The 12,332-nt window shown below is 45.0% G+C and overlaps 1 protein-coding gene across 1 annotated transcript; it reads left to right on the top strand.

Annotated features, from left to right (window-relative positions):
• Positions 1–1,143: 1,143 nt before the first annotated feature.
• On the top strand, positions 1,144–9,808 carry T265_13736 (hypothetical protein; the record flags this gene model as incomplete). Its single annotated transcript, XM_009170241.1, is given in 9 exon segments — positions 1,144–1,191; positions 1,470–1,645; positions 1,657–1,814; positions 1,933–2,048; positions 2,056–2,286; positions 2,651–2,889; positions 4,601–4,667; positions 7,275–7,478; positions 9,640–9,808. Coding segments are annotated over 9 exon segments (1,386 nt in total).
• Between the last annotated feature and the right edge of the window lie 2,524 nt (positions 9,809–12,332).

The following is a 12,332-nucleotide window of genomic DNA, read 5'->3' as shown; positions in this document are numbered from 1 at the left end:
GAGAGAAGGAGACCAGCCCAAGCTACTAATGCGCGTCGATAATGGTGCCCATCCTCAGAAAGGGTGTTCGCAGTTAATGCAGTAACCGTAGGGTTGCCAGTTTGGCACTCGTTGTAACAGGGCGTCTCTGGTTTTTCGCTATCTTCTTGTGGTAGATGGAATCTTGACTCATGAACATCCATTGGGATATCAATTCGGCGGAACCTGCGTCAGGTATTAGAGCAATGCCATCTATACAAACGACCCACAATCTTGGTGTTCCTTAACTTCAAGGATGCGTTCAGTCCCGTCGATTGGTCATTGCTCCGGAAATTTGCGGACTTAATCCGGTCCTTACATTCACATACTCGTGGGCATGTGAGATTGCATTGTGAACTTTCCAAAGCTTCCCCGCGAACGATAGTGTCCGAAAATCTTGGTGTCCTTAACTTCAAGGATGCGTTCAGTCCCGTCGATTGGTCATTGCTCCGGAAATTTGCGGACTTAATCCGGTCCTTACATTCACATACTCGTGGGCATGTGAGATTGCATTGTGAACTTTCCAAAGCTTCCCCGCGAACGATAGTGTCCGAAAAGGATGTGTACCGCGTCAGTTTTCGTTTCACTTCGTCATCGATGAAATGAGGCAAACACCGAAAGGGTATTCGGATCATTGCTTGTGAGAACGTTAACGTCGCGGTGTACGCAGACGACGTCGTCTTCACCTTTGAAGACGAAGACCAGGCCCAAACTCTGTTGAACGAACTGATCACCGTCACACCCTATTTCGGAGTGCGTCTTGCACCTTTTGAATTGGGAAGACTTGCTTCAGAGTGTGCAGTCTTTGAACAATCCCATTTCGATTCAAGGAGGAACACCAGAGGTTATGGAAAACTTCATATGCCTCGGTAGTTCTATCATCTCTGACTGAAGTATGTCTGGTCAAGTCAGTGCACAAATCCCAAAGACCCGAATCGCGGTTGCTAATTCGCATCTCTTTTGGCGTCAAAAAGGCATATCACAGGGTCTCAAGGGTCGCTCGTACCAGGCTACAGTAAATTCTATATTATTGTATGTTTGCTGTACATGGCCTCTACAGACAGATGATCTGAGACGTTTCCAGATTTTTAACTACTGATATTTCGGAACCGTCGTTTGCGTCGGATGGCGTCAACGAATTCGCAACGAGGAAAATCTTCAGCGCCACCAGCTGTGGTGGCTGGCCCCAATTCAGCTCCACTGAGAATGATCTAACTTGCTACTCAAAATGCTTTCCTCACTCTTATTTAGCAACGCGGAATACCTGATATCCCCATTGTTTCTCATGAAGATGGACCTTTTGTCCAATGTCTTCGTGTATTATCTGGAGCTTATATACATTTTTGAGTGGTGACTAAGCACCAACATCTATCATTGATGTACTGTTGCTCATGATGATAACGCATAAGCTTCGACTTGCCTCCGCCTTGTTTTTCACCTCTTCCGCTTAGATGTGTTCTACTTCGGACGATTGTTCGTGCTCTATAGCAAGAAACAGATTGGCGATACAGGGTCGCCGGAAGAAACAATGTGCCAAGTGCAAAGGTTCCAACGGGCCACCTGTACTGGTCATTCGAAGTGATGACCCAGCACTTTGTCGGTTAGTTTCCGGTATTGTACGCCCGAGGTTATTTCCAGATCATGCTTCCTTAACGGATGTGCACATAAATTCAAGTCAGCTTTCGGAAAGAGCCATGTGGTGCGGAATGATTGTATGGTAGCGGTCGCAATTTCTGGTGGCTTATCCTCGCTGACGCTGCTACACCTATTGAAACAAGTGATTTCTGTTGATCGTCGTCATTTACTAACAGCCGTGATTTTACGATTGTAGCATCGGAAGCGCCGGTTTACACCAAAGCTCTTTTACCTTATCGGTAGAATATATTAGTTTTTAATGCTCTTTCTCTTTACCAGAACCACATTCGTCTTCAGAAGAATGTGACGCCATTGCAGCTGTTGTTCAGGACTCGGGTTTTGAATTCCATCTACTGAATCCAATAGAAGTTGGACCTGTTCAGTTTTCTAATATGGTCCTAGGTTCATTTGGCCCTAGGTCGGTTGCGCGAGGCACTCCACACATCGCCATCCTTATCTGTTTTGAGAAATATTCCCGAATTAGACATCTGGATCCGACAACTCTTATTTGTAGAATGTGCCAAACGGCTTGGTTGCGATTTCCTTTGTCTGGGTGATACTGGGACCAGATTGGCTACCAAATTCCTTGTGTCTGTCATCGAAGGCCGAGGCGATCAGGTCTGCGGAGGCACGGTAGGTTTTGCGCCTTTATCCGAAGTTTTTGCTTGTTCGATTTAACGGTATGGTTTGGACATCCGGGAAACACGTTTCCCTGCTAAAATGGAAAACGAATAACAAACCATGGCTTTGTATTGTCTCCATATCCGTTTGGAAGGCAAAGTGAAGCTACATTCATCTCGATTCACCTCAAGTGACTAAACAACAATCCACTTGGCCCCGACTACCACTCCAACGTTTCCATCCAACAGTCTAATAGCCAATCAGCTATACACTGGCACATTTATGATACAATCCTATCTGCCACAGGGGGTCATTCTTTATATACCGTTGACGGTATTAATATATTTAATGTTGCTTTTCTTTGTTCATTCTCAAGTCATTTTCAGATGAGCGATACCAGGATGTCACAATCATCAGACCACTGTACGAATTCCAGACGAAAGAACTTGTATTCTATGCACGGTTTTGTCGATTAGAGCCACTAATTTCTTACAATGTGGTTACCGACGCTGTTCTGGAGCGACCTGGTGTAACTAGCCTGCCAAGGCTGTGTGAAGATTTTCTTCTCGGCTTGCAGTTTGGTGGATTCCCGTCAACAACCCAGACGGTCCTGAGGTTCGTTGACCTTGCCTAACTTCGCTTTCCTATGACCAGAAAGTTTGACTTTTCGGGCATGTTTGGTAAGCGCTCGAGATGGCTTAGTGATGAAGACCTGAAGCTACTGACAGGAAGGTCTGTTGTTCGAAAAAAACCCTGACATTTCGGTCGCTCTTGTTTGGGTTTGGGAAACCCGACAGGTGCCTTTTTGGAAAGCTATGTACAGGACAGGTGTCACAGCTGGTTATTCTCATTTAGACGTTTAATAATGGAAAACCCTTTCAAACCCTTGTCAGGGTTCGATGTTACCAGTTGCACAGACAACAGCCTCTCCAAACTGAGAAAACTTTTTTTGGCCAGCATAACCTCGTCTATAACAAAATTAAGAGATTCTAGCACCATGGCACATTTTAGAGTTGTTCAGGACATTCCCTACGGAAACGAATTGCAACTTACTATGCTTAATGTGTGATTTGAGACAGAAACAGTTACTGCATTGGGTGGGTTCACTTTTACTAAGGAACCACTACTTCCAGAGCGCGCAATGGTGTTCCCATTTTATCCCACTTTCCAGCTGAAGTTTTCGCTATCGAATTGTTTCCTATCTTATGTTACAGTCACTGTGGTACGCTTTCTAATCCGATGTACCGATGGCTTCCTTTTGCTCAATCACTTTAGCTCCCCCTGAGTATAAAGTGAGCATAGGCCCAGGTATCCTGTTTACCAATATGTAACCGAAAAAAGATATTGAATTTTCGGACGCCTACATATGGGCAGGAGTAGCCTGTAATGAACACAATACGCCAACCTCCTTGGTGGTCTGGTAACTGTTTCCGGGTTTTCTATTCGCCAATAAACCTCAGCACCAAACAGGCAGTGACACTTTTTCGAAAACGAGTGACACATTCTGTCTGAACTTCCCAAGTAAACTACCTGATGTGCAAACTAATAGGTAGGCGAAGTAGAAAGTCTCAGGAGCGAATTAAGGAAAGCGCGAAAAATCTGGGTGTATTCAATGCTTCTCGTCTTGAAAAATGTAGCCTCTGCAGAACTCTTTGGGTTCTCCTTGGGAAGTTGCTGGATGTGAGCGCTAGTCGATGCCCACAGCGCTCGTGCCGTCAGTTTCTTTCCAGATTTTGTGGGTGAATGTTTTCAGATTGAGGCACCTCCGGTTTTTGTGCTAAGCTATTGACAGGTCCTTTCGTTCTTCGCCTCATTATGGTGCATTGCAGTTAAGCGCCAGTGTTTTCACACTGGTGTTGGTTTCAGTAATGAAGGTTGCCGCCATGCCTGTGAGCAGCGACTGAGCCACTCAAATAGGTTATTTTGACTGCTAGTCCAGACATACTGACAGTCGGGGGTATGACTAACATGTTGGATGTTGGATTCATGTGAAAAGAGATTGCCGCTTCAGAAGAGAGACGTGAAATCTTTCAGAACACTAAATGCAGACACGAAAATGTCGGACTTAAAATAAACTCTACTTCAATACATAGTCGAAGACGAACGTAAAATTCTTGCACATTGGCTATATTGTTTAGATACTGTGTATGACATCCACTAGCTGGAGCCCACACTAAAGATCCACACCCCATATGAATACCACCGAGTTCGCTAGTTTTTTGGAAGTTATGGTAGAACGGGACTCGGTTTGGACTTAAGAGCACCTCACTTGGTTGTACACATCGGATAATTTTCTTAACCACTGCCTTACCCCTCTTCACTTTAGCACTTGTTCGAAAATCGCATCTTCTGAGTCCAATGCTTCAGTACTTAAACGGTGCTGTCTTTGTTGGGTGAGTTTGTTGACCATTACACTGCTTTCTGATGTATAAACATTACTACTACTAAGAAGTAAATTGATGCAGTTCAAACCTATGACAGCGACAGAGTGGGAGGAGTGACCAACAGAAATCACTTTTCGCGCTTACAAACGGCTTCCGAAAGCCCAGTTTTCAAGAGTTTGATAGAGATAGTGAATGTTTTAGACATTCAATACCCCAACGTATCTCTACCCGAGAAACACATGTGTAACAGCCTGACGAACTACATGAGTCATTACGAATGAATAAAAATTGTTACCTGAATTTAAGGAAGCTCAGGGTGCATTGCTGGTTATCCAGAGCTACGTATTTCGAACTTTTCTCTCACTTTTCGTTCTTTCCAGTGTTGGGAAATCCATCTTCGTGCCTCATTCGGGTTGCGCAGCATCTGTGCATCAACTAGATGCCCACAGCCTAGCAACTTGATTTCTTTGTCTTGAGGCCGCAGGTGAGGTCAAACAGAGATGTATCCGACTTATCACTCGTCTGCATACCAATTTGATTTTGATGGGAGAGCCACCTGGCTGCGGAACGCTATCCAGCTTCTGAGTAGACTACGGTAGTTTCGAATACCATAAAGATTCATGAGGTATGAAGTGCTGATAAATCCTCAAAAAGATGAAGCACCCGGACAACGCTTCTCAGCTGTACGCGCTAGACTGACTTGCATGATGGAAATGTCATTGATATTCTGCCAGTTCCGTTTCATCAACGCTACCACCTGTTGCATGGGTTCCTGGTTAGACATACATTTCCACGTGAAAAGCAAACTTCTTTTCGACATTTGTGATCGCAAAAAAAGAAATCTGATCGCAACCTAAATCATGGTCTACTACTTTAGCGGTGCTGTCAACGGTGCAATCAGCGCCTGGCCGTCGTTGCGTTGCCAGATGAAGGACGAGCTAGTTACTGTCACTGACAGCGATGTATCAGTATAAATAAAACCGGACACTCTAATTTCATATAAGCGTGCGGAAGAGTGCAAACAAATGAGAAGAATGGGGAATTAGTAAGAATGGTCTTATGTCCCAATGGAAAACGTTCCAAAAAAACAAGCTGCATTTTCTTTGGAACAGCAGTGAGACAAGCCCCTCGGAGGATCATATCAATTTAAGTTGCTATCAGTGGGAATGACCCAACTTTCTTTACGAACGTTACTTGAGATGAGACCACCACATTAATACAGACAAACTTTGACCAGACAGCCCTGCTAGGAAGTGAAAGTATACTCGCTGTTGGGACCGCTTGTGTTCTGTAGAATTTCCGACTACGCCCAAGCCCCGTGACGTGGATGTATGTAGATCTCGCAGCACCCAAAATGAGAGTAGCCGCTTTTGTTCCGCGTTACCAAGTCATACTGTCTCCTTTGCGGGTCTTTGTCCACATGAATTTGGACTAGAAAACAGTACGTTCTTTGGTAGGCGGCGCGTAGTATATTTACTTTATTTGTTGCTCTAATGGTTTTTAGTCTACTACCAAGCGTTCGGTTGCGCACCACTAATCTAGGAACATGCAGTCCAGTAGGTAAAACTGGTCACATTCCATTACTTGGCTTGTTCTCTTGAATGGCAAGATAGCTTCTTCTCCGAAACACTTTCAGCCCAGCTTCATACTGAATGTAATCTTTGTGGGAGTGCGCATTGAGTCCTGGATCTTGATCGAGGTTGTACGCGCAATCTGCGAATCCCTAGAGATTGTTCAGCGAAATGTGCAGCCTACAATTCTCTGAGGGTGTCTGACTGGATATGCGCTGATCACCTAGTCCCAATTGGTAAAACCAGGTTCTGCAGTGAAATGCGTTGCAAATTAGTTATTCCATGAGTTGTTTGTATGTGAGTCTCCTTGAAAGTTCATTGAATTACCTAGACAGAACATAGAAAGCGAAAGAAAGAAAGCGTTCAACTGTAGCACCCTTCTGGTGCCTAGCTGCCGTGCCACCCGAGGAAAGCACGAGGGCTAGGATACTGCCAGGTTGCCCAAGCCTAGACAGGGGAAGTCGAGTGGCGGAGGTCGGATTCGAACCACGAACCTTCCGGTCAGTAAATTCGCGCTCTAACCACTTGGGCTATCTCGCATAGAACATAGAGGCTCCACCGACTCCGTTGTAGCGCCAGGCGTTTGCTCTCCCTTCGCTTTACTGGAACAAATAGAGAAATTACTGAGCTGGGTTTCTTTGACGTATGTTAGATGAGTACTTTTGGGATGTTTCAAGGGAGCCCGGACCTGGTAACACCAGACCATACGCCACTTGACCTTTCGTTGCCTGACTACTTGACTTCCGTTTCAGTGGGTGGCTACGTACGACTTCTGATATGCCTTTTTCAAATATCGGTGCAATACGAAAACCAATGTTTTTATGTGCTTTAGTGGTTCCAAACGCCACAGATGTTCGGCTGGTCTTTTGGCCAGCCAACACTAGATAATCGCCAAGTGTATTCCAACAATTATTGACTGGAATGGTTGTCCTATATGTTTTTCATGAATATGTAGTCCTTCTTTCTGATGTACATTACTTTGATTGTAACGGAAGCTATCTAGGAAAAGTGGCCTTCAAATTTATTTTCTTATCCACACATCCAGGGTACATATGTCCCTTACATCCGCACCGAAAATCCACACAAATTGGCGTTGGCAGCCATGGAGTACTCTCGTTCCGCGTCAAATTTCAAGCCAGATCAGGCGCTTCCTCACTCGAATGAAGTGAAGTTTGAGGAAGACGGACAGTCCAGTACAAACATTGATGGCCAACTGTGCCCTAGTTGTTCAATGCTTTATGCAGAATTGGTGAGTTCCTTTTGGGTCAACTCAGCCGTTTCTGCCCCACCTGAAACCTGTACCCTGTTAGTCTAGACCTTAGTTATTACTGTGTTTGAAAAAAAAACGATCTGCTAGGATCCTGTTCACTGTCCATCTCGCCGGAAGGTGTTACCTTCCATGTTTCTTGTAGCTCATGAGTTTTCGATGTCCGGCAAACGTTTGCTTCTTTTGGGCTTCTACGGACAATACCTTAGTTCAGCTTACCAAGATGCTATTACAATTCTTCGTGCTCCTCATTTAGTCTTGGGCATGGAAAGTGATAGCGTTCACCAATTCAGCGTGGGTACTGGTAGCAGAAGGTCGCTTCGAAGGACCTATTGCGTTGCTTAGGGACGATTTCGTGACTTGCGTCCTAACAGGGCCAGAGTGGGTACATGGCCACTCAAAAACCGTACACTCAGAGTCACATTTTTGCATAAATAGCAATAATAATCGTACTAGTACTAATGATAACCGCCTCGTGAATCTGAGAACTCTTCACCAATATGGGCTAGATTTGTCGTCAGTGTGCGCCACGCATGGACTGTGTTCTGTTGTGGTTGTAAGATACGGCCCTTGCATGTGGAGGATCTCTACCGTCATCGCATCTTTGACTGTTGATGCGTCCAAACCAAATCTGACATGGACTGGCACCAACGGACGCGCTGGTCACTAGAGAAATGCGTCTAGCAACACTAGCTGCACTGGCTCATGTGTTACGCATGTCGAACTATCGTCCGCTGATAGGAGTGTTGTGTTCGACGCCAAGTGCGCAGTGGCGCAAAGTAGGTCTGAATTCTGTCAAGGGAACAAAAGAGGCTACACAAGTTCTGGGCCGTGTTCTTGCAGTCCGTCTTCCAGGATGGAGCTTCATGTGACCCTCCGTGGATTTGGTTGGCTGTCATGGAATATACAACTTCCAAGTGTGACCAATAGCATTCTATCTAGACTGTCCAAGTCTGAATTACCGGTACTTCGAATGTTTGGGATAAACTAGTGGCGAATCGATTCCCTCGCTCGCTTTTCTAACAATATGGCTTCCTTTGAATAAACCGAAATGGTTGGCAATGAAACATCGGCGTAGGACACAAGTTTCTCCCTGAATGTGATGATTATTAGTAACAAAATTATGAATGATGACAATGCTTAGTGATAATCATAATGGCGGTTCGATTTCCAACAGCTTAAAGAGGGTTAATATGTTTGAGACTGTAGCCAATCGAGAGAATGATAAGGACTGTTCTCTGCCATATAAATTATACACTTCCTCGGTATTAATTTTGGCTTTATGTATGACTGTGTACCTCGGACCGCAATGGTTCACCACTGTGACGCCTAACCGCACAGCCAACCTGTGCCCTGAGGTCGATCCACGCGTTCTAACAGGTATGACCAACCAGAGGAGTACATTGAGTCCGATTCATCAAAATTAAATGGGTCGCCTTAAATAGCTCACATTGTTACTCGTTGCTTACGGTAGTTCTTGCTGCCATCCGTTGCCCTGAGTTTACCGATATCAGTGTCCATATCGTTTACGTACATTCGTAATTCATACATAGTCATGTGTCGTTTTTTTTGCGCATGGCAGTTTATGGTGTCCACTCATCATCCATCTGAAGAATAGTTCGGGCGTAACTGGAAAATGACTAACATCTAGCATAACTGTTTTGCAGGGTACTGGTGTCACATTGACAAAGAATACTAGAAATACAGAACACCAGCAAATCTTCCCCTGATACGATACAACCTGTGAGGTTGACTGAAGCTTCTCGACAGTCCACTACCGGTTCTTTGTCTTAGGTCGACACTTTGGATTCCGGTCCAACTGAAACATGAAGCGGTCTTTGTGTGGCACATTCACTTGAAGGATAGCTCAAGCAAAAGCGCAAAGAAGTCTTATTCAGGTCTGCTTGTACAATAGCTTTAGTTTACAGATGATTAGTTAAATTAGCTGATCAGCTATTCCTGAGTCCACGAACGCACATCGAGGGGGGGGGTCCATTTTGTTTACCTACTTCCTATGCTTCACCTCGAATGCTTATGCGACATGACCATTGTACAGCCGGGCCAAATTCACAACAAATTTAGTTGAACTCGCGAAGCGGAGTGTTTAGCGTTTCTACGTTCTACATTCTCTTTATTTTTTCAGCCAAACGAACTGAGGGAACTGTTTGATGCTGCGTTTTCTTCCGATCCAGATGGNCCAGATGGAACACATAATAACTCATCGTTACCCGAACCATATATAACTGTGATGATGGACACAATCAGAGAAAGCGCGCAGCATTGCTTTTAACCCTGTACAAAAGACTAATCAACACACAAGGCTGTTTTTTCCACTACTGTCGAACACACTGTTCAGTGTGTAACACTCAGTCATGTCATCTCTAGTTCGAGCCGGTTAACGTCATTTGATGGCATTCACACGTGAAGGCCGAAATAGTGATGGAAACTTAAAATCCAAAGGTAGGGTATTGGGGGGGGGAATGGACGTTATCTTATGGAATGCGGAAAACAGTGCTTTTCAGAGGTCTCGTGCACGAAGACTTTATCTATGGTGCAGAACCACCGAAGCTTCGCATAGCTTAGTAAGTGGGGTGGTCGGATTCACCGCGAAATCTGGAGACTGTTTTCATCTGGATGCATTGACCAGTGTAGCGAAAGTCGAGTGATCGGCCGATGGAGATGGTTCGTGACTGCATTTCATGGATCGAACCTCATCTATAACTCATACATTCAAATGTATCCGTTGAAGTAGATTGGAAATTTATGGAATGGCCCATTAGTTTAACCGCGCAAACTATTGGTCGTCTTTACGGCAAGACCACAGTTAACATTTATATCAGTAGTGAAGTCCTCGTCAAGGAAAGTCAATTCAGCTCGAAGACATATGGACTACTGTTTTTTTCACTTTTGTGTTTGTGCTATACTTTATGGCCAAACTTTGGTAAATACTTCAAATTATATAATGAATAGTCCCTATCGTTTCAACCCCGGGTTCCATTCTGAATGTTTTATATTACGCTGTACGGTAAGGATGGGAAACATTATGCGACCACCTCTGATTGCTGTGCGACAGAAAACACTTGACGAAATTCGAACCAGAACTTTCCGGATCATGGTTATCGATGAACATAAACTAGTTGTAAATGCTGGCGACTGATCACCTCGTTTCCGTGAGGAAAACGTTTCTCCGGATGCAAGTTGAACACTGCGTCTGAAGAACTGTCCGGTCACATTGCGATTGAGGTGGATTCTCTTAAGAGATAACACAGGATTTAAAATCAGCGTCTGAGGTCGTCAGTGAATTGCTCAAAAATCGTGGGTGATCTCGGGTTCAACAGTGTTCACTGAGTTTGCCAATGCGAGTCTAGTGCAACTCAAACCTAGGTTTCGGTTGTTTGATCTCGCTTTCTGGAGATTCTTCATCGGAATTCCCAAACTCACCTAATTCCAATGTAAAGTCAGTATCGACTGGTGATGGTCATCCAAGGACGACCGTGGGGTGGTTGCGATTCGAGAACCAGTTTCCGTCTTGGGTTGGCGTGTCTCCATGGTGACACTGCGCGACACACGCTTTGCTCAACTATAGAAAAATTCTGCCTTACTTTGGCCGAAAATACAGGCATATAGAACCTACCGTAACTTGAAAGAGTACTTATTCGTTGAGTGAACACACTACTCGTAAGTTTGCTGAAAACTTCTCGCCCTACTCCTATTCCGTCTTCGAAGACTTGGCCACGAACGGCTTGGCAGCATAGCTTACTGCACGGCGTCCACAATAGAACTGTGCGTTGATCAGTGTTTGGTTACGAATCAGAATCGCTAAACTGGTGAAGCTCATCAGATCAAGGTTGTCAGAACATGTATTGCATATATACAGCCAACGTCTACACTTGGTGGCGAATATTTCGCCGAAAGCGGATTATGGCATGGTCACGCAAAGTAGCAGCGGCCTCGGTCGAACGTGATGCCATGGGGATTTTACGCCTTCCAGGCTGGTGGTTGGAATTACGACAGGACGTGGCATCTAGTTGATCCCAAGGTATGACTTTCTAGACGGATTGTGAGGCTACCCTTTGCTACAGAGCTCTGGAATTTTACGAGCTAAGGTGTGCCAGGAATGCTGAATCCATCTTGCTGATGGCGTCTTACTCCGACATGGTGCTGTGGATTTGGTCTTGGAACCTTATTCTTGATCCTTTTCTTGCTTGAGCAACTTGGCGGTGTCTCGGCCCTCGTGCTTGCTTTCTGTGGCGGGACAGCTAGGCATGAATAGGGTGCTGCAGCTGGACCATTATTCCATTTTTAACGGTACACATATAGCAAGTACTCATGAAGAATCAAGTATTTGTGATGTTTTTGAAGTGGCATTCAAATACGTCCATTTACTCCCCAACAATCTCTGTAGAGCTTCTTGCTTATGCTACAGACCGCTGAACAAGTACGACGTCAAGTTGTTCCGGATAGGATTCAAAAGTCTTAATGTGAGCACGCACTCTTGTAGTCACCGCTGAGACAGCTTGACTGTTTGGTCGCACTGAAGAAAACGACATTGGGAGGTAGTGGTTCCCAGGAACAGTTACAGGAATTGGTGGTTGGCAGTAGTTCGAACTTAGGGGGTCGCGATTGTTATCCTCAGTGAGCGCCTACTTTGTGGTTGCCGTCGCTTAACATCGGATCGGCCATGATAGAGGTCCGATGGTCATGAAAAATGCTTAAGCTTTCAGAGTTGATAGCTAATATAAGCATCCCGTACCACTCGCGAATATACGAGCTGTTAGTATCAACGTCCCTCGCAAACTAAGGTCAGACAGGCAGTCCGTCCTATTTCTGTGCTGA

This window comes from Opisthorchis viverrini (assembly GCF_000715545.1).
Source record: "Opisthorchis viverrini unplaced genomic scaffold opera_v5_97, whole genome shotgun sequence".
Classification (NCBI taxonomy): Eukaryota; Metazoa; Platyhelminthes; class Trematoda; order Opisthorchiida; family Opisthorchiidae; genus Opisthorchis; species Opisthorchis viverrini.
This window is presented reverse-complemented; position numbering and strand designations above follow the sequence as displayed.